Source organism: Lissotriton vulgaris, chromosome 6 (genome assembly GCF_964263255.1).
Source record: "Lissotriton vulgaris chromosome 6, aLisVul1.2, whole genome shotgun sequence".
Taxonomy (NCBI): Eukaryota; Metazoa; Chordata; class Amphibia; order Caudata; family Salamandridae; genus Lissotriton; species Lissotriton vulgaris.
The window spans coordinates 515,393,165-515,416,831 of record NC_141694.1 but is presented as its reverse complement, the minus strand read 5'-3'; the positions used below and the strand labels follow the sequence as shown (position 1 = coordinate 515,416,831).

General features: G+C 45.0%; 1 protein-coding gene across 1 annotated transcript in view; it reads left to right on the top strand.

Annotated features, from left to right (window-relative positions):
• Nucleotides 1–23,667, top strand: part of IMPG1 (interphotoreceptor matrix proteoglycan 1) — a 1,383,550-nt gene that overhangs the window by 101,783 nt on the left and 1,258,100 nt on the right. The window contains exon 4 of the mRNA XM_086925652.1: nt 19,365–19,393. Within this exon, the coding sequence (XP_086781778.1) occupies nt 19,365–19,393 (29 nt within the window). The remainder of the gene's footprint in view (nt 1–19,364; nt 19,394–23,667) is intronic.

Sequence of the window (23,667 nt, the reverse complement as noted above, 5' to 3'; positions counted from 1 at the left end):
CTTCACTTCCCGGTGGCCGATAAATCAAGAGGCCCGACAGGGTGAAGTTAGGTGTGATGGCTACCTTGAACAATGCACTTTCGCACCCCGGAATTCTTTGCCCCTGCCACGTACAAGAATAGCAAGATTTAACAGCGAGAGCTATTCCTCCGCCTCTGGAAGCTCGGTTTAAAGTGAATATCGAGTATTCCGGCGGGAAGGCCAGATTAACAACGGCCGTGTCGGCATCCTGCAGCCAGGTCTCCGTCACACAGAATAGATCAGGCAACTCCTCATCTAACAGATCGCGAATATCGAGATGATGCCTAACAAGCGACCTGGAGTTGAGATTCCATACGCTGATATACTGTTGCGGGTTAATGGCCGCACGGGTAGTCTCCCTGCAGTATTTACTAGCGGGGGCAGATAAGGTAAAACAACCGCAACCGCACGAGAACGGGCCGCATAGGGGGTCCACCCGAGGCGCAGTGCAGGTCGCCCGGGACCGGTTGATGGCAGCCAGACTGTCTCTAGTGTAGTACTGCATGATAAGCAGGAGGGCGGCCAGGAGGGGAGTCAGAGTCCAGCCACGTCCAGCACGTCCTGTCGCGGACAGGCGCAGACGGGCAGGACTCTGGCACGACTCCGGCCACGCGAGGACGCGCCCGCTCCGCGATTCCGCTACGGAAGGGAGGAGCATTTAGTAGGCGTCCCCTCGCTGACACATGCGCAGTAAGCGCTGGCGGAATGAAGCTGCTCTGCCCCTCTCTACTATGGCGCCCACCCGAGGAACCAAGCCCGCCAAGCGGCGGTGGGGGGCACAATTTACGGTGAGGGTAAGAGGAGATTTTAAAAAGCCCAGGTTATCTAAGCGCAACACTAAATCAGCGCGCTAAATACACAGCATACAGTTTTAAAACGCGGTCAACACGCAATGCGCTCCTGTGACAAAGCGCTACGCTACCTTGTCTGCTGGACAATCGCCCGGGACTCGCCTTTAGTAGGCGTCCCCTCGCTGACACATGCGCAGTAAGAGCTGGCGGAATGAAGCTGCTCTGCCCCTCTCTACTATGGCGCCCACCCGAGGAACCAAGCCCGCCAAGCGGCGGTGGGGGGCACAATTTACGGTGAGGGTAAGAGGAGATTTTAAAAAGCCCAGGTTATCTAAGCGCAACACTAAATCAGCGCGCTAAATACACAGCATACAGTTTTAAAACGCGGTCAACACGCAATGCGCTCCTGTGACAAAGCGCTACGCTACCTTGTCTGCTGGACAATCGCCCGGGACTCGCCTTTAGTAGGCGTCCCCTCGCTGACACATGCGCAGTAAGCGCTGGCGGAATGAAGCTGCTCTGCCCCTCTCTACTATGGCGCCCACCCGAGGAACCAAGCCCGCCAAGCGGCGGTGGGGGGCACAATTTACGGTGAGGGTAAGAGGAGATTTTAAAAAGCCCAGGTTATCTAAGCGCAACACTAAATCAGCGCGCTAAATACACAGCATACAGTTTTAAAACGCGGTCAACACGCAATGCGCTCCTGTGACAAAGCGCTACGCTACCTTGTCTCAAGATGTTACAAATATAATTTTTTATTAATTTAATGTGTTTTAGTTGATATAATAATTTTGTGTTATTATTGGTTATAGAAAAGCGATTAATTTCTTCTAAATATTGTTGTGAATTTTAAGTGATTCCAAATTTGTATTTAATTAATAATAGTAATTTATAGTGTTGTAGTGATTGTTAGGTTTGTAGGGGGAAGCCAATCAAGTACTAATTAAATAACTATTATCATTTGTAAATTCATTTTTTAATTGAATTTTAAATATGTTATTTATGGAATACATATTTATTTTACTTATTTTAGATGCAGGCTGCTAGGTTTATAAGGGTCTAGGGTGGCAAGTTAGTTAAGTATTAATTCACAATTAATAATCATTTATTTTAAATATGTAAATTATGGAACAATAATTTTTTTATTTATGTTCTAGGTGCTGTCTGCTTGGTTTGCTATGGTATAGGACAGAAGTTGATGAATATTTGAATAACAATTATTTGTAATTCATAATTGTTTTTTGAGTAGTATTATGTAAATTGATTGTTTTCCTTTTTTCGCACATATATATTATTTTCATGTTAATTGAAAATGTTATATTACGAATTTGATACTTTTCTACATTTACGGAGTTTACTCATATTCATGTAATGTATTTGAAGGGATGTACTTTCCCTACTCTTGCTTAGATGCAGTAGAAAAGTAAAATGTTCCTCTTCACACTTCAACCTTCTCTATGGTTGAGCTGTTGGGAATAGTAAATGTCACCCCTCTAAAATGCAATGCATTGTCCTATGTTGCACAGACTGGAGTGCTAATAGTAGATTTTACCCCTCTAAAGTCCAACACTTTCCCTATTGTTGCCCTGTTTGGAGTGGGAATAATACATTTACCCTTCAAAATCCTATGCTTTCCCTGCTTTTGCACAGACTGGAGTGAGTATAGATAGATTTTACCCCTCGGAAGTGATGTCATCAATGATGTCATTGACCATGTCATTAGTGAAGTAATATGTGACGTCATCCGCAGTGCAATGTGGGCACGTGAGTTATAGTTAGCTGAACTAACTATAACAGGGGAATTTCAATGGTTTTGTACAAGTGAAATGTCCAGCTAACTATAACCCCCTAAAACCTATGTTTTTTTCCTGTGAATTTCTAAGGTTTTTTTTAAATGCTAATTTCTAACTATAACGTGCCTGAAACCTATGTTTTTTTTTGTGAATTTCAAAGCTTTTTTAAATGCTAATTTCTAATTTTAACGTAACTGAAACCTATGGTTTTTTAAGTGAATTTCAAAGCTTTTTTAAATGCTAGTTTCTAACTATGCCTAGAGAGGTAGGACATGTGAAGAAAGAAGAAAAAACGCACAGAAAGAAAAAAAAGAAAAGTACAAAGAAGCTATAGAAGTCCTCAAAGATGCTGAAAAGTGCAGGAAGAAGAAAGACGTACAGAAAGAACAAACAGAGGAGCAGAAAGAGGCCTTGTTGCAAAATCATCCTGTACCCTCAACCTTTTCAGATGGGTACTGGTGGTAACGGACTGTGACTAACCGGTCCTAGATCCAGTGCTATGCTAAAACACAATTAGAATACAGTAAAAACACCTACATACACTAGGGAACACTATGCGTTAGGGTACCCCTTTTATTAGCGTGACCTCCTCTGTAAGCCCCTAGTATATAATAGGGCAAGGGGATTAAAACTACCTCTTAAAACGTGCCACAGGGCACACTTGCACACTGGTGAAGGCAGGGGGTTGGCTGAGCTGACATGTGCAAACACGCCCTTTGGCCAATTTAATTTGGGGGATAAAGTATCCTTCAATCCTGAGTATCCCTTGGGTACAACTAGCCTATCAGGTATCTCTAGTTAGCACCACAGAGCTGCTTTGCAGAGAAAATGTGCATGGCCTGGACCACCTCTCTTCAACGCAGCGCCGTGGTGCTTACTGGAAGCACCTGGTGGACTAGTTGGCCCCCATGGGCCCTCAGGATTAAAGGGGAATTATTTCCCTAACTTAAAACGCACCATAAGGTATCTTTGCACACGTCACCTCAGGCCCCGTCCCCTCCCTTCCCCACTGTGTAAACACACCCTGTGGCCATTTTAAGTTGGGAGAATAACTCCCCTTAAATCCTGAGGGTCCCTAGGTGCAAATGTGCCCACTAGGTACGTCAAGTAAGCACCATTGCAGAGAGGTGTAAAAAGGGGCACGGCCTACACCACCTCTCTTCAACGCAGCACAGTGGCGCTTCCTGGAAGGACCTTGTGGGCTAATTGGCCCCCAGGGTCCCTCTGGATTGAAGGGGAATTATTTTCCCACCTTAAAACTTGCCACATGGCGTGTTTTCACACGCCACCTCAAGCCCCGTCCCCTCCATTCACCACTGTGTAAACACGCTCTGTGGCCTTTCTAAGTTAAGAGATAAAGACCCCTTGAATCCTAAGGGTCCCTAGGGTCAAACTAGCCCACAAGGTACCTCCAGTAAGCACCACAGAGATGCGTTCCGGAGAGGTACAAAAAGGGGCATGGCCTCTGAACACCTGTCTGCAATGCAGCTCCTTGGCGCATACTGCAGATACCTGTTGGGCTAGTTGGCCCTCAGGGACCCCAGTATTAAAAGAGAATTAATTCCCCAACTTAAAACGTGCCTCGGGGTGCGTTTGCACAGTGGTAAAGGGAAGGGGCGGGGCCTGAGTTCACGCATGTGCAAACACACCCTGTGGCGCGGTTTAAGTTGGGGAATTAATTCTCTTTCAATACTGAGGATCCCCGGGGCCACTTATTCCCCCGGGCCGGTCTTTGTTTTTTAAATTTTATTTTGGGTAGGGGGGCCGCGTGGCCCCCCTCCCAGGCCACTTGTCGCCCTGAGGACCCCATCCCCTGGGGCTGGCCCTCTCTGTTGGGGACTGTGGGGGGTCCCCAATCCCTCCACGGTCCCGCTGGCTCCCCGCGTCCTTCGGTAACCAGCCTTACTTTTCCACATGGGAAGCTGCTAAGGTGCCCCCCTGCAACTATAAATGCTTTGCCCCGGAGAGTGGCTGACAACACTTCCTGATTTGTAGTGTTGACAGCCAATTAACATACAGCTCGTGCTCGTCAGGGTGCGCTTAGGGTTCGCAGATCCACTGCGGCCATAGATATATATGTGATTTTAATTTTGATTTTCTCAGTAACTACTGAACGCATATACACCATTTAACCAAAAGACACAGCTCTGAACCAAGGTCTACCTTTCTGCCAAATTTGGTGTAATTCCGTTCAGCAGTTCGGGCTGTAGCTGCGACTAAAGGTTCCTATTGGAAATTGCATGGGGAAGACATGTTTTGAGACCCCCCTTTTTACTCACCCCCGCTTGACGAATCACCCTGAGACTTTGAGGATAAGAGCGGACCAGAGCGCCCCACCAGTTTTTGAAATTTCGCGAAGATTCGCCAACCGGCTCCAAAGTTATTCCAAATAGAATGTTGCGGATTTCGTATGGATGATAGGTCCTAACTATCACTACCTACTGGCGACCGCCATAAGGTAATATATATATATATATATATATATATATATATATATATATATATATATATATATATATATATATATATTTGTATATATAAATATATACATGTATGTATGTGTGTATATATATGCATGTGTAGATGTCTTGAGTGATGTCACTTAACATGTCATGAGTGGTGTAATATGTGAGGTCATAAGCAGTGGATAACGGGGGCATAAGTCACAGTTAGCTCGGGTAACTATAACTGCTGAATTTGTAGGGTTTTGTTCAAGGGAAATCTGATCCTAACTATAACGTCCCTGTAACCTTTGTGTTTTTTAGTGTATTTCTGTTTTTTAATTCTATTTCCTAACTATATTGTCCCTGTAATCTTTGATTTTTTAAGTGAATTTCTATGTTTTTTTAAGTAGTAGTCGTTTTTGCAGAGTGGTGGAGAAAGGGGGAGGGGCCTCTGACCAGCTCTCAATAAGACTGCTGTGTCAGACTTACTGGAGGTAACAGGAGGGCATCTTGGCCCCATAGGATCCGCAGCATCCAAGATAAGTAAATCCCCCAACCAGTAGAGCGCAAGGATGTGCATTTGCAGAGTGCTGGAGAAAAGGGGGCATGGCCTCCGACCAGCTCTCAGCAATCACGCTGTGCGGGACCTACTGGAGGTACCAGGAGGGGATGTTGGCTTCCAAAGATCCTCAGTATCCAAGGTGACTTTATCACCCAACCAGTGCTGCACCAAGAGACGTGTTTGTAGAGTGGAGGGCAAAGGGGGAGGACCTGTGACCACCTCATAACAATCCCGCTGTGTGGGACTTACTGGCGGTAACAGGAGGGGATCTTGGCTCCAAAACACCGTCAGCATCCAAAGAGACTTCATCCCCCAAACAGTATTGCACCACAAGGCGCATTTGCAAAGTGGTGGAGAAGGGGGGTGGCCTCCAAAGACCTCTCAGCAATCACGCTGTGTGGGACTTAATTGATGTAACAGGAGGGCTTGTTGGCCCCAAGGACCCTCAACTGCCAAGGGAATTCATTTCCCAAGCAGTAGTGCACCAGGAGGCAATTTTAAGAGGGCTGGAGAAAGGGGGCGTCACCTTTGATGACCTCTCAGCAATCCCGCTGTGTGGAACTTACTGGAGGTAACAGGAGAGGATCTTGGCTCCCAAATACCCATAGCATCCTATGGTACTTCATCCCGTAACCAGTACTGCACCCTGAGGCACATTTGTAAAGTGGTGGAGAAGGGGGCCCCCCGAAGACCTCCAAGTAATCATGCTGTGAGGGACTTAATGGAGGTAACAGGAGGGCTTGTTGGACACAAGGACCCTCAGCAGCCAAGTGGACTGCATCTCCCAACCAGTAGTGCACCAAGAGGCACGTTTGTAGAGGGGTGGAGAAAGGGTGTGTGGCCTCTGATGACTTCTCAGCAATCCTGCTGTTTGGGACATACTGGAACTAACAAGAGGCTTGTTGGCCACCAAGGACCCTCAGCAACCAAGGGAATTCATCTCCCAACCAGTAGTGCACCAGGAGGAGCATTTGCAAAGTGGGGGAGAAAGGGGGTGTGGCCTCCGAAGACCTCCTAGCAATCATGCTGTGTGTGACTTAATGAAGGTAACAGGAGAGCTTGTTGGCCCCAAGGACCCTCAGCAACCAAGGGGACTTCATCCCTACCAGTAGTGCTCCAAGAGGTGCATTTGCAGAGTGGTGGAGAAAGGGGGTCGGCTTCCAATGGCCTCTCAGCAATCCCTCTGTGTGGGGCTTACTGGAGTTAACAGGAGTGGTAATTGGCCCCCAAGGATCCTCATCAGCCAAGGGAATTCATCTCCCAACCAGTAGTGCACCAGGAGGCACATTTGCAAAGTGGTGGAGAAAGGGGGCGTGGCCTCCTAAGACCTCCTAACAGTCATGCTGTGTTATTTAATGAAGGTAACAGGAGAGCTTGTTGACCCCAAGGACCCTCAGCAACCAAGGGGACTTCATCCCTACCAGTAGTGCTCCAGGAGGTGCATTTGCAGAGTGGTGGAGAAAGGGGGCCAGTTTCCGATGGCCTCTCAGCAATCCCTCTGTGTGGGGCTTACTGGAGTTAACAGGAGTGGTAATTGGTCCCCAAGGATCCTCAGCAGCCAAGGGAATTCATCTCCCAACCAGTAGTGCACCAGGAGGCGCATTTGCAAAGTGGGTAGAGAAAGGGGGCGTGGCCTCCAAAGACCTCCTAGAAATCATGCTGTGTGCGACTTAATGAGAGCTTGTTGGCCCCAAGGACCCTCAGCAGCTAAGGGGACTGCATCTCCCAACCAGTAGTGCACCAAGAGGCCCGTTTGTAGAGGGGTGGAGAAAGGGGGTGTGGCCTCTGATGACCTCTCAGCAATCCTGCTGTTTGGGACATACTGGAGCTAACAAGATGGCGTGTTGGCCACCAAGTACCCTCAGCAACCAAGGGTACTTCATCCCTACCAGTAGTGCTCCAAGAGGTGCATTTACAGAGTGGTGGAGAAAGGGGGCTGGCTTCCGATGGCCTCTCAGCAATCCCTCTGTGTGGGGCTTACTGGAGTTAACAGGAGCGGTAATTGGCCCCAAGGATCCTCAGGAGCCAAGGGGATTTCATCATCCAACTAGTAGTGCATCAGGAGGCACATTTTCAGAGTTGTGCTGAAAGGAGACAGGGCCTCCGGTGATTTGCCAGGGCCTCCAGTGATTCGCCAGTGCTGCCAGTTTAAAAAAAAATTCTTTATTATGAAAAGGGGGCGCATGGCCCCACATTCCCTGTACCAATTTCCTCGAGGCCAGACCTTTTTGGAATGAAGAGGGGCGACAAGCAGCCCCTCTGCCATGGTTTATTTCAGCTTAGGGACCCCATCCCCCAGTGCCCGGCCTTTTTAGAAAACAAATTATTTAGAGGATGATGGCCACGTGGCCCCTCCCCAGGCCGATTTTAGCCCTGGGGACCCCATCCTCTGACCATTTAGAGATGGCAAAAGGTGGGGCTCCCCTCCCTCACTCCCTGGGCCAAATTCAGCCCTGGGGAACTCATCTCCCGGAGCCTGGTGATCTTTAAGTGGGTGCCTCCAGGGCACCCACCTTCCACTGGAACTGCGGAGGGAGCATGAAGGTCGCTGCGGTTCCTGCCAACTCCCTGACTCTCTGCGGGAGCCGGAATTGCTCTTACACACAAGGAGGTGCTGGAAAGGTAGCTCCTGGTGTGAGAAAGCAATTCTGCTCTGCTTCCAGCAAGCAAGAGCAATTTCAAAGCTCTCTCTTGCTGCAAGTTGAGTATTTGCTGTGGCTTGGCAGGATCTGTAAAGACACAGCAAACAGTTATGTTCCGGAGGTTGGCACCCCGGAACACAGCAGGAACCGACCCTGAAGGGTTGTGGTCCCCAGAGCCATTAATGGCTCCAGGCGGGGGCCACCTGACCCCCCTCTTAACATGTATGCGGGCCAGTCCTGGAGAGGTGGTGGTTCCAGGGGCCCAGGAGGGGGCCGCACTGCTCCGTCCCATTCTAAAAAGCTGTTTTTTAAATACCATGAGGGCCCTCATTCAAAATTAAAGAGTCCCTTGGAGGTGGTAGTTCATGGGGCATGGGGGTCCATGAGAACCCCCTTCCGATTTCATTAATATTATCCCCGCAGAGGTGGTGGTCCCCAGATTTGTGGGGGAGGCCATATGGGCCTCCCCTGCATTAACTTCATAATTCGCCCGTGGGAAGTGGCAGTCCCCGGGGCATTAAGGTGCAGCATGGCCACTCTCTCATAATTAAAACAAAGTGCCCCGGTAAGGTGATGGTCCCCGTGGGTTTTATAGAGCCTTGAAAGGGGGGGTTCATGTAAGCCCTCTTTATATTTATAATGCCCATATGCCCCCAGGATTTGACCCTCCCAAGGGCTTCCATACAAAGATGAACTGGAGCCCAAGCTTTTTTTCAATTTTGCTGCAAATCTGCAGATTAAGCTGTGATTTTGCTAAAAATGTATTTAAAACAAGTATAATTTTTATTTTATTTTTACAATTTTTGTGGGACTCATGTCAAGCTGAATCCCAAAATGGTTGCCAACACTTCCTGGTTGAAGTGCTGGCCGCCAATCAGATTACTGCACAGGGACTGGTGGACCTGTGGAGAATCCGCGCTCCTATATATACAAATTTGTTTTCCATTTAATAGCTCTAAAACTACAGAACGACTTTACACAAAATCACAAAAAAACAACACCTGGCTTCCAGTTAAATTTGGTGTGATTCCATCCAGCGGTTCGGGCTGTAGGCTTGTTTAACGGTCCTATTGGAATTAACATAGGGAAAATGCATTTTGAGACCTCCCTTTTTTCTCAACCTACTCTTGATGAACCACCCCATGTGTGTTTACAAATATTAGTGCAATTTATATACTTTGCACTATATTAAATGCACATATTAAATGATGTAACATTTGCTACTTTAAACTCTATTTATATTAAAATATCTGTGTATATTTTAGATGACATTAGTGTCAACAATATTTTTTTTACATTATTGTTGACTTACCAATAAGTTTAGAAGCACGATATTGTAATAAATGCTATTTTTGACACAATATTTTGTAAACTATATTGTCTACCCAAGATATTGTGTTAGTCATCCAAGGTTAACTTTAGTTTCGAGGCTATAGAATTCTGCTCTTCCACATTCTGAGTAGAATGAGAGAGAAAAGGCAGTTGGAGTTGCAGAGTATCAAGAAAGAACTAACCATCTTTTTTGATTCCTTGTGATATTCTGCTCTGCTACGTTTTGAGGAGAGTGAGTTTCAGTTTGAACGGTCTGTGCTGAATGCACTTTCATACAAAAATGGAGCTCAAGCAGGGTAGCCGGAGTCACCAAGGCACTGGGGGGGCACATCACTTGATCGTACAACTTATTCTGAAATTAGTCTTACCATGATTGTCTCTCCACTAAACAGACCAGAAAGAATAGGGGTTTACTGACTCATTAGGTATGACTATGAAATGTTTGCATTCTTGTGTCCCTCGCTTTTTCCTACCCTTATGGTTGTATAAGAAAGAGATTGATGAGATTTTTTTGCAGCATTATTGAGCTATCCTGAGGAGATGCGATTGTTCTTGAATTGTGCCTGATTGAAGTTATGCAACTCTTGAGGCCTTTTTATATTTCTTATTAAAAGCATTTTAAATCATATATTAGTTTGCCTGAATGTGTATTCATTGGAGCAAATGTAGTTTTGATTGACCACAGTTAAGATGTTCAAGATAGATGAATGGATGCCGATATGGTCATTGAGTGGTAACCAAACTTACATTGGTGTCAGGTTTGGTGAATACAGCATGTTGCTTTTTCCACATTTTCACTGAAAATGATTGTGTGCTTTCAAATGTCACCCACACTATAAAGGAGCCTAGAATATATGTAAAGTGTTTTTGAAAGGATGATGCAGTACTTACCATTTTTTCTGTACATGTGGGCTGAAAGTTTACATATGGTCATAGCAAAGGAGGAGACATTTAATTTAAAAAAAAATCCATTTAAAGGGGTCATATAGTGTAGAAAAACATTTCTCTGTACCCAGTCCTGATTTATTAACAATCACTAACTTGAGTTTTAATAGTGCTCAAACACTGTCTTCCTAACACTACCTTTAGAAATGTGAATTATTTGAAAGTGCTTACTAAATTTCACATATGTAAGAAATCACACATGCTTCCAAGAAGTATATTCAAAAGTTTGTGAACTTTAGTAAAGCATTTCAACAGTTAGAGCAATTATGCAACTGTAATATGTATCCGTGGTTAGAAAATCAACAATGAATACTACTATAAGGAATGTAGGCTTCATAAATATGACTGGTCAATTACTGAATCCCTAGTACCAAAGGTTATGCCATTATTCATGAAGAGAGACAGCTGAAACAGAATGGTGCCATCACCATAATCTACAAAACGTCCTTAATCTGAAAATACACATCAACAGCAACCTTTTCCACTTTTGAGTAGTCCCTAAGGCTCTATTGCTTTATCACTATCTTTCACAGTCGACCTACATGTAATCGACCACTCACTGAAGCTCTAATCTGAATTTGCTGATCAGATCATGAATCCTCTGTCTAAGAAAGCAGAAATAGGATTTTATGGGTGATTGCAGCCGTGACAGTGGCATTCTGAAATGCAAATCATTCACCACCCTAAAGAAGCTTGTAAGCCTTTAACACCCCCTCAGGGATGTATGACGGTACGACGCGGGCTATTACCACGCGTACCGTTACAACGCGTGTTTTACAACGCAAGTCGTTACCACGACTTACGCTGTAGGGTGCAGACTTAGGAATAGTTTAATTTGCTATTCCAACACCAGTCCCCGTGGATAGTAGGTAAGGTGTTGGAATAGTAAATTAACTATTTCTTGTCCTTGAGCGCCCTCCAGCGCAAGTCGTGGTTACGACTTGCGTTGTAACAGACGATTCGTAATGGTAGCACGGGTTAACATCCGCATCGTACAGGATGTTCCCCCCCCACAGCCTTGATCTCACTGCACTCAAAACAAAGGAATGGCCCCAGACCTATCACTGGTAGTTGAGGCACTTTGAAATGTCCACCCATCTTGATATCCGCTGCTCAGATCAATTTCCTCTCTCATTTCCTATTCTGATCTGTACCATATTATCTTTCCTTGTGCTGCAAATAAGGAAAATAGGATCTTGTTTTTGAAATAATTGACACATTTGGCCCTTGATCAGAGTCAATCAGGTTGATGTATTCATGCTACCAAATCATCTAGCTAGGACACCTAGACTCCACAGAGTTATGCAGACGTTTACAAAGAGAAATCACTTTACTTCAAGGCTACGGAAAGAAATTCAAAATCCAACATGACAACCATGTGGCAAAAAACTGAATAGGACCTACAAATCACTCACAAAGAGAGCACAAAAATATCACCATTCTAACAGTCACTCCACGAAAAAATACCCTGCTAATGAACTTCATAGCAATGTTATGGAATTCGGCATCCCAGAGTGCACCATCACAAGCAACATATTGCACGATTTGTGGAGGAAGATGAGGAGAAGGGAACAGTTTCTCATATGAGGGACTATTTTTTTTCCCACCCTACTACTGTGCACAGGCTAGTGTAAGACAGATAGTAAGAGTGAAATAAACTCTGAGAGACATTGTGAGAACAAGAAACATTCACAGAGGACACCTTACAAAGAAACCATGTAATGCTTTAAAATTAAAATTAATGACATTTAAAACAATATGTTGACATAACATATTTTGCTGATAGTTTGTATAGCTCTTTAAGCCATCAAGTCACCTCAAAATACTGAGAGCAAAAGAGGCAATAGAGATAGAAAAGATGGCCCAAGTGAAGGTAAATGAGAAGACAAGACACAAAAAAGGAGGTAGGGCTTTTTCTTTGGTGTGGCCTTCCAGAAGAGTCTGATATCTCACTGGCAGCACAGCACTGTTGTATGGGGAGGCCATCTAAAGCATCGAACTAAATGTGTGTCAGGAGGAGAGGAAAAGTGAGAAATAATGGGAAGTAAAAGAGTGCACGAGGAAGATAGCGAGCTAGAAATAATGTTCTAAGGAAGAATACTAGTGAAGACCGGATAGGGCCCTAGAGAGGCAGCAGACTACACAACCCCTCCACAAAGCCTACAGTTTGACCTCTCAATAACCTTTTGTTAGTATTTCAATTTAGCTGTGTACCCATAGCAGAATATGGTGAATGCTGGATGGAGAACCAATAGGAGGGCAGGTACCATCACGTTTAGAAATGTAAGGTCTTTAAGAGGTGAGAAGCAATGTGATCAATTAGCAGGAAGGGAAGTGGTTAAAATGGAAAATGTCAAGTGAGGTTTTTACTATCGTGGAATAGCTATTTTCCGTACAGAAAATCATGCACTCTTAAAATCAAATGAAGCTGGTATGAAGATTTCCATGATTCTACATTGTGCCCTCATCCCTGTCTGCAATGACATTGTAACACATAGAACCAATAACACTAAGCTAAGGCAAAATCCTCATCTTAATGCAAGTTCTTTGAGTTGTTTTTTGATTAATTCCTATTCCCTTATCAAACACAAATGCAAGTTTTTGGTTTTCTTAGAGTCTCACACCCCAATCTTGTATTTTTGACTGAAACCTGGGAGGACGAAGCCGCAGATCTGGATCTTGCTACAGCAATTCTGTCTGGCTACGCTATCCTTAGGCTGGATCGGGCTGGTAAACATGGCAGCGGCACAGCGATAGTTTAGCACAACCTGCTGGAGGTAACCTGTGAACCTTCAAACCTAGCAGAGAGTGAAGCCCTATCTTTTAAATGTAAACTAACCGATCAGTATATTTTCTAGGGTCTTTTGATAATTGGCCCCTGGCCCAAAGGCCAAGTTTTTAGATGACATATGCAACTCCATTGAGACAAGTAATTTAATACCCTAAAGTTATGGTATTAGGGGTGTTAGAAATTGAGTTTCTGGTTGGCTAGGGTCTGCACCTTAGCCAGGCAGAACCCACCACTTGTCAGGTCAAGTAAGTTAAACAGCAAAGATAACCTGTGCTCACCCCTTGGTAGCTTGGCACAGATCAGTCAGGCTTATCCCCAGAGGGAACATGTAATGCGTTGTTTAACACACTCACACCAGTAACACAATCAATACACCACAAAAGATGCTACACACAAGAATATATAATAAATATAGTGGATTTTGTACATATATCATAGGCTAGATGTTAGTAATTTGTGAAGCGTGGAGCTTTGTAACTGCATTATTTAGGTTGAGCGTAGGCAGGGCATGCGCCGCCTCTGTCTCTTCGAGACATGCTGTGTGCACTCTGTGGGCTTACAGCCTGCCCATTCCCTTGTTCTTCATCCCCATGATTGTTGATCAGAAATGCTTGCTTGCTGGTTGTTAATCCTTCCTCTTTGTCCCTGTTTGGGTTTGATTTCCTCCCACAGAGCACTGCCCACTTAGGGGGTCATTAGGATTGCGGTTTTTCCGCATCCTCCGGGCCGGCAGAAGTGTCCGCCAGCCCAGAGGATGCGGAAAAACCACTGTGGAGCCTTCAAATACCCCCCGCCAGATTAGGATGGCTGGGGGGTCAGGAAGACCGTCCGCTGCTTTTCTGCCGCGGTTGCCTTACAACCGTGGCGGAAAAGCTCTAATATGGAGGCGGTGTCTAACAGACACCACCAGCCATATTAGGATGGGGCAGAACGAATGCCTTTCCGCGCCAGCTTCTCTGCCGTGGAAAGGCATATGGTGTTTTCTTTGGGGGCCCGTTGCGGGCCCCCCGGGTGACAGGGGGTGGGGGTTGCACATGGGGGGTACATATGGTACCCCCATGCATTTACATGCACAAAGCGGCAGGCACCGCGCGGTGCCTGCCGCTTTGTGCATGCAAATGCGAAGCATGCGTATTTAACCTTGCGGTGGGTGCTGCTTCAAGCAGCACCCGCCGCAATGTTAAATATTGAGGATGTGACCGCCAGGGTGGCGGTCACATCCTAATTGCACTGGAGGGAATGCCGCAGCCCCTGCGGACGTTCCCTCCACCTCGGGGTCGCGGACGGACGCAGGTCCATCCGCGATCCTAATCGGCCCCTTACTGTTAAAATTACGCTCCCATGTTTATGTGTTCATTTAGAGGACTATTTTTTCTTTTATGCCTGCTCATGTTTTCTTGTGTTTGGTGGCTACATTTCAGCAAACAACAAACTGGTGAACGGAGGGTCCCAGGGGATATTTAATGACCACACAGTTACAGCCCCCTAACCAAAACCACAGATAAACAACAAAATAACTGTGGGTCAACAGAAGTGTGTCTTTTATGAAGCGTGTCTGGATGACTAAGTGCGTTTTAATGCAGCGCACAACAAAGTATCGCACTATGTGGGAAGATAACCATCAGTTACTCGTCCTTTGCCGCCCTGTCATCATTTGAAACATTTCCCAAAATGTGGAGTCTCAGTTGTTGCCACTTCAACTAGGGAAGGGTGTTATGCGGTAAAGGAGATGCTGTTAAGTAACTGAGGAGCAGTGCAGAAGTGAGTTGTGAAAATCAAAAAAGAAAGGAGGAAAAGTGCTCTATACTAAAATTGGATAATGAACGCTGATGGACTTTATTCTGGTACCGTTCATTTCCAAGGTTAAAAAACAAATCAGTGCAAAACAACCAGTGAGTAACCCTAATAGTCACTGGTTTAGCGTGATGGTCGACATGTTTCTGCGGTAATTTAAAGATCGCTAAGTATCTCCCGCTTCTTCAGGACCTATGGTAGGACACTGGGGAGGACACTCGGCAGCCGTCTGTGCTGCTCGGGGACCTTCCCGAGCAGCACAGATGGCTGCCGAGTGTACCGACGGGCAGAGCGGTGCACTATCTTCCTGAGCTGTGGCCAGGCGAGGAGTGGCACGTTCCTCCTACCTAATATAGGAGGATCACCAGGTTTGAACAGGTGATATCTATATCAAATATTATTTTTATCGCACCTTTGAGCAGTAGCAAATACCATAGGTCCTGAAGAAGCGGGAGATACTTAGCGATCTTTAAATTACCGCAGAAACATGTCGACCATCACTCTAAACAAGTGACTATTACGGTTACTCACTGGTTGTTTTGCACTGATTTGTTTTTTAACCTTGGAAATGAACGGTACCAGAATAAAGTCCCTCAGCGTTCATTATCCAATTTTAGTATAGAGCACTTTTCCTCCTTTCTTTTTTGATTTTCACAACTCACTTCTGCACTGCTCCTCAGTTACTTAACAGCATCTCCTTTACCGCATAACACCCTTCCCTTGTTGAAGTGGCAACAACTGAGACTCCACATTTTGGGAAATGTTTCAAATGATGACAGGGCGGCAAAGGACGAGTAACTGATGGATATCTTCCCACATAGTGCGATACTTTGTTGTGCGCTGCATTAACACGCACTTAGTCATCTAGACACGCTTCATGAAAGACACACTTCTGTTGACCCACAGTTATTTTGTTGTTTATCTGGGCTCCATTTCAGCGCCAGCCACTTAATCTCCCCGTCCCGTCCATATATTAAGATGAAATGTAATTTGCTTCAGACACTGTTTGCGAGGAAGACTCCCTAATTTTCTCAGACTTCAAAGTGCAAGGATTTTCCCCATGCCCATACTGCTTCGCTGCTTGTTGCTTTAGCACCTGACCTTCAGCAGCCCAACCTTGCAGCACAGTTAAGAGCAAAGCTTGGTCAACTCCCATCACACTTTATCTGAAGCTTGTTTAGATAATGTGAACCAGAGCGACCTGAAGGTACTGCAGTGCTTTACAAAAGCGGCAGTTACATTACACAAGGTCATGTTAATGTTTTTGTTTTTTTGCTGCATGAATATTAAGTGATGTTGATGCCGTCCCTGTTTATTCATTATTGTCCCTCTACTTGACAAATAGGAGCAGCATTGATCCCTCTCAACTCCTTTCATGTTGCTGCATGCCTACCACGCTGCCTTATCCTGTGGTCCTCCTCCTTTCAGAGATCTAATTTCAAAGCACATTCACGGCAGCTCCCTAGGGACAATGACTCATTTTTTATTGTCTAATGTGAGCTTAAGCGACTCAAAGGTATTGGAGCGCTTTATATGAATGCTAGTTACATTACACAAGGTTATATTAATTTTTGGGGGCATTTTTATGGAGCGCAAACTGACCCGAAGGCATTAAAGCACTTTACAAAAGCATCAGTTACAATGCACATGGTCAGGTTAACCCCTTCCTCTTCATTGCTTGTTGCTTTAGCGAGCCTCTGTCACCTGACCTTCAGCAGCCTGAACTTACAGCACAGTTAAGGACAAGGCTTGGGCAACTGCTGTTGCACTTTCTCTGGCGCTCTTTTATATAATGTGAACTCGAGCGACCCAAAGGTATTGGAGCGCTTTACAAAAGCTCCAGTTACATTACACAAGTCAGGTTATTTTATTTGTTTTTCGGTACGCAAAGATTAAGTGATGCTGACGCCGTCCCTGTTTATTCATTATTTCCCCTCTACCTGACAAATGGGAGCAGCATTCATCCCTCCCTACTCCCCCATGCCACTGAATGCCTGCCCATCTGCCTCTTCCTGTAGTCCTCCTCCTCTCAAAGCTCTAATTTCAAAGCACATTCACGAGAGCTACCCAGAGACTGTGAGGCATTTTTATTATATAATGTGTACTCGACCCGAAGGAGATGGAGTCCTTTACATGAGCACCAGTTACATTACACAAGGTCAGGCAATTTTTTTTTATTTTTAAGGTGCTCGTAGATTAAGTGACTCCAATGCCATCCCTGTTTATTCATTACTTTCCCTCTACCTGACAAATGGGAGCATTTTGTTGTTGTTGCTATCTTCAGTGCTCCTTCACCTAGGAGCCTGGGACAGAGGGTGGGCCGGGAGCTTACTGGTAAATGGATGGGGAGAGCGCTGTTTTGAATGAAAAACTCTGGCGAAGGGTGCCTGGTGAATAGATGCCTGGGCGAGGAGGGATGTGACGTCTCCGCCACTGGAAAGTACTTCTCAGCTTTTTTTCATGGGCTGTTCTGTAGTCTAGTGATGAAGTCACACACAGATTGTTATAGTGCTGTTGACTTGCATCAAGTAAATCTGTCTGTGCATTAAAAAGCCTTGTTTTAAAGCAGCAAAAAGAAGTGCTGTGTTGCAATAGCAACCTTTCTGCTGTCATGCACTGCCACGAGTAGGATGCTCTGCTGATACAATTTACATTTTCCTGGCGAGGAATATTCTTTTCCTTCCCTTATGTCAAAACTCCCAGGGACTTCTGACAATAAGCAACAGCAAGTATGTGGAATATTGAGCAGCTATGATTTTGCATCTCTTCTGCCGCTCATGGCTGAAAGCCCTGAGTGACAGCAAGAAAAATAGTCTTGCAGCTGCTGCACGTTTGTGAAACTTCATGTTGTAATAAATAAGACAGTAGTGATGGGTAATTTTGCCTCTGGCAAAGTCGGAAATTGTAACCATCTTTGCAAAGAGCTAAGTTTTCTACATTGCATGATTGTATGGGTAAAGTTTAAAAAGTTCTCACCTCTCGTAGAGGCACTGGTGGCTGGTAGGGAACAGGAGCAGGGGAAAGGGGGTGAGGGAGTTGAAAATATTTTTTTTAAAACACCTTTTCCGCAGGTCACGTCTCTCCTCTGCTCTTCCTGACTCCAGTCCCAGCCAGCAGCAGGAAGCACACATGCACACAGCCTCCACTGAGCCAATCACAGCTCTGCAATGCAGCATTGTGATTGGTCGGAGCACCGTGGATTAGCGCTCAAATCGGGACAGGGAGCATAGGCATATTCCCTACCAGAATGTGTAATGCAGCCCGATGGGGATTGTGCAATGTGCGCATGACTGCTTGGCCAACCAAACTGGCTTCCCAAGAAGTCCACTCCTCCTTCCATCAGCCTTCCCCAAACCCGGCCCTGCAGCAACCAAAAATAAAATGATAATTACCTTGTTATTATGGTTTTATTTTCCCCGTTTTCACTGCTCTAAGAGCAGTGATGCGACGCTCCTCTGCCTTAGCTGAGGAGCCACCTCTGTGTAGAGATGAACTAAAGCTGCCATGTGGTATGTAGGTGCTGCCTTCTTCACAAGCATTCTTTACCTCTGATATGCTTTGCTTTAAATGATAAATGTTTACTGCCTAAAGAGTAAGGCCTTGCTTTAATTCTTGCCGTATTTTCTTGCTTCATTTCCGCCCTGATTGCCCTGAACATCACCCCACTTGCTCATTTCCCTCTCCGGGGTATCTCTATAAGTATTTCCACACATTACTCAGTCCCATCAACCGATTTTGCATTTCTTTAACCATTAAAATCTAAAACCTCCGAGGAGTGGCAGTTGTAAAATTCGAACTATATAGTAGTGTCTCTGTGGGGAAATAAACAAAGGATTGTTCTTCTCTTAATGGGCAGTAGTAAATGGAGCTGCTTGATACAAACGTTTTATCACGGCGTTCCGACCGCCATGTTTACGGAGGATAGCCGGATGCACTAAAGTGCGCTCCTGTGCAGTAAAACTTTTACAAGGCAATAACCAGTTTTGCCATCGTTAGGAATGCGAGCCCCAAGTTGATAAAAAAAAACAATGTCATCAGGATTGTGTCCCTTTTATCTTTGTTTTCACAGTTAAGTGCATCATTTCATATGCGCCTTTCTAATTCCAAATTGGGTGTTTTACTTATTATCATAATTTACATTCAGTGGTATATAAATGTTCAATATGAGGAAAAAAGCAAACTAAAACTAAATTTGCAAGCATGTTTTTATCAACAAAACACTAAAAGGCTGTTTTTTCTTATTTTGCAGAGAGTAAAAGAGAGGAACTTTGAAGAAAGGTAGGCAAAGAAATGAGCATAGATATGTGTCAAGTGAGCCTCTTGAAGTGCCTATGTGAATGGAAAATACTTATGTACATTGTTGGAAATTATTACAGTCAAAATTATAGCGAATGCGTTTTTATTATATCTGGAGGCTCGTTTACCACCAGCTCCTCTGCATAGTCTTTCTAGGAGACACGGAGGGTATGCCTCACCTTTAGAAGACATATCATTGTAGGTGAAAGTGACCAGGTTCGACAGCCGGGGGGCACTTTCTACTATATCTAAAGTGAGGGGTGGAAAATGCTCTACAAACCTTTAATATAACGGCGTGCCGCCTGGAAACCAGAAGCCATGCATTCATATAGCAACAAGTATGACCAACTTGCCATAGTTCCCGAGCAGTTTTAAGCTTTGTCCTTTTATAAACTGAAAATAAAATGTTTGGGTGATTTTGGTAATTCAGGGCTCCAAAAATGAAAGAAATGCTGACAAGAATTTCCCTTAGAAAATTGCAAGCCTAAAAAAGAAAGAGTGCATAGATATGAAGACACTACCCCCTTTCTGAGCCTTCTGTGATAAAGTCAGTACATTAGAAGAGAGTTCAGATTACTCTTTGCAACACAGGAATGCAGAAATCAGAAGAGCTACTGTTGTTTACTACCACACTGAGGGACTAACATGAGCTCTATTCAGTGAGGCTTCCCCTGACCTATCAACAACCCCCAGGCTGAACACTGAGGCAACACATGACTGCACGAAGCTTTCTTAATATTTTTTTATTGATTTTGAACGATAACAAATGGCAGGAATAAGGTTATTACAACCTGGGTGCATTAGTGTCCTTAGGCGGTACAAGTATACATGTTGAAAGGAAATGAGGTAGACTTAGAGAATCACATCCTGCAGTATCCATCCGCATCGCAGCCACTTACTTGAGCGACTACCACGCGGAAAGGGAGAGGGAAACTGAAGAGGAGAGAAAGGAAGCAGAGGAAGTGGCGGGAGATAAAAAGGGGGTATTAAGGCCTGATAATTTTTTTAAAAATGTTATATAGTGGGAACTCGACCCGAAGGTATCAGTGCGCTTTTACATAAACACCTGTTACGTTACAGAATTTGCCCAGAATCACAGGATATCATGGCGAGACTCGAACCCCTCTCCTTCGAGGTCGACCGCTCTAGCCTGGACCATGACCATCCGGGAACCGGGTGCATATGTAAGCTTACAAGTAAAACACCAATTCAGGTCTCTTATTTATTAACAAGGAGATTTATTAAGAAACAGAATTCATAACATGCATTCCCTTATGTCATACAAAGCCAGAAGGTGCAATTATAGTAGTGATCGTCCGATCAGCATTCTAGTGTTTCAGCATGTTGTACCATACACTGAACACCCACCCACCACAGGCGTCACCAGTCAGGTGACCCTGACAATAAAAGGGGCCGAGCGCAAGTGCTCTTGGCCAGTTATCCACCCCAAGCACTGTGTCTGTGTATTCCTTATCAGAGTATGTGGGCCTAGCGCCCACCAAACTCTACGATTATGATACAGCCAATCACGGCCAGTGTGTGATATCGCACCAAAACGGGGAACAGCGACGATAATCTCAAATATACCTGAGGCATTTGAGGAAGCAACACCCATTAAAGGCCCTTTCAAGATGATTGTGGAGAAGTGTGGCTCAGGGGTTAGAGGCGGCAGACCTGGAGCTTGAGTTCGGCCCTGGACCAGGGTTCAATTCCCCGCCTCGGCGGGTCTTGGGCTCAATAATTCCACGGACTCGATAATTCTCGCTCCGGTGCCTTCTCGACTCACGGGTTCACACTCTGGGCAATAGCTTGCTTAATCTCCACATCGGCCCATCGCGGTGGGATGCCTGGCTTTCACCTTGTGGATACCCTGCCAGGGTTATCTCACAGGGGAATACCAGGACGGGTTCCCTAAGCAAGCGCGGAGATGCCCCAGGGTAAGTCATGCGCTATATAAGCTTCATACATTTACATTACATGTACTGTGTGCACATAAAATAACATCCTATTGAGAATTCAGCAGGGCCGCACAGTACAAGTTCTGATTCAACTTGTATATATATTTGATAAATGTTACACTTTACCATGCCAGCCTATAAATGTTTCACCCCCAATATTCTGATATCTTCCTCAATCAATTGTACCGCGTATGAGGAAAAACAAAGGAAACTGGCATCTATCTGCACAGCCACCACATTTACGTTTTCCGTTTTCTATACCTCATGAAAAAAAGGTTTCCAGTTCTGTGCTCGTGGCTGTAGATACAATTCCAGATATGATTAGCATGTTTACTATAAATGGCGGCGACTAGTTTGAATGTGCTTAGTTCGTTCACGCAGTAACATAATTAACGCAATGCGAGTGTTTTTAATAAGCCTGAAGCTGGTAAACATCCTGGGATTGAATTTGAATGTCATTTCTATTTACACCTATTTTCAGCCTCTGGCAACGGGATAACTAGAGAATTCACGCCACTGAAGAGAAGGAAAATTACAAACAAAATTTGTGACAACTGGTTCTCACCTGAGGTGACACTGTTAAGAGATGAATAGAGGAAAGACAACATAAAGTAGATTTGAAATCCCTCCTCACATAATTAAATTTCCTAATGGAGAGCGTCTGTCTAACTTCAAACTCTACTTCGTTTTCAAATGCTGAGCGATTCACAGTGATGAAATGACGTTGTGCCGCATTGCGATACACCAACATCACTTAAGCCCCCCCACCCATCGGCAACAGGCAATTTCAGCACAAAAAGAATGCACCCTGGAGTTTTTATTTTTATGTCGAACACCTGAAAACAAACACTTCTTGACGTGTGAGACCTACCTTTTACTTTCATATTTGACATCTCCTCACCTCTCACACCACCTACATGCGCCGATGTTCTCTCTCATTAAGAACGGCTGTCATTCACAGGTGGTTTGTAGTCAAACTTGGATTCTCAGCAGAGCTATCAATTGGTGGTCAACAAAATGGTGCTTACTCTCGGCGGCCCCACCTGTGCACCTAATTCCCTCTTTCATGAGAAAGTGAGTTCAGCCGCGTCAGCAAAGGGCTGAAAAGACATTCCATCATTGAATAGTGTAGACATATTTGCATTGCACGATTGCTGTGCAATTTCTCTAAGGAATGGCACTTTGGTCACCCACTGCCTCTTCTCCTCTCTTGTCAGATGTATCTCTTCAGAAGGTCACCACAAGAGAACTCAGAGCAGTTCTGAACTCCTTACCTTGACTGTGTACCCTTGAGCGCAATATCATTGATTCATCTGAGATGCCAAACAACACTGGAAACAGCTAAGAAGGAAATGGAGAGCCAGCCATAACATCGCTGACAGATCCACCTACAAGGCCACACTCAGAAGCTATTACCAGAAAATAGGAGACACCAAGAACAAAACTCTAATGGACCGCATTGAATGAAGCACCAAGAGCTGCAAGGAGATTTTCTTGATTGTCAAGGACTTCTCCTCTCCCTCACCCACCATCAACATTATCACTACCTCCCAGAAAACCTGCGACACGCAATCCAACTTCTTCCACAGCACAACTGAAAACATCTACAACTTCACACACCAACCTGACTCAATAGAGCTCATCTCCAACCTACTCACCACCATCCAAGACGGCCACCCGACCAAATGGACAACCCTCACCAGAAATGACACAGTGGAAATCATGTGGACCATCCACTTACGGTTCCAATCCACCCTTTCCCCTACCAAATCTACAACAACCTGGTAACATCACTAATCAACACCACTCTGACCCACATACTCAGCACCTCCATAATGTTCACCCTTTTCCCCAGGTGAATGGAAAGTTGCTAAAATCAGCTCACTATTCAAGAATCCTATGGCCAGCCTGAATCAACTGAGCACTTATGACCCATCTCCCAGTTGCTCTACCAAGCCAAAATTATTGAGAAGGCCATTAATAAGCAACTCACAACCCACCTTGATCTGCACCAGCTTTTAGACAACACTCAATCAGGACTTAGAAAGAACCACACCACTTAAACAGCATTGATTGTGGCCACCAATGATATTTGAACTATCTTAGACTGAGGAGAAACAGTGGCCTCATTCTGCTCTACCTCTCCGCAACCTTGAACACTGGCTACCACAACATGCTCATCAGAAGACTCCACAAGATTGGCATATAAGGATCCACACTCACATGGGTCTGTTCCCTCGTCATGGGATGAGCTCAAAAAGTCAGACTGCCACCCTTCACATCAAAGACTAATACCAT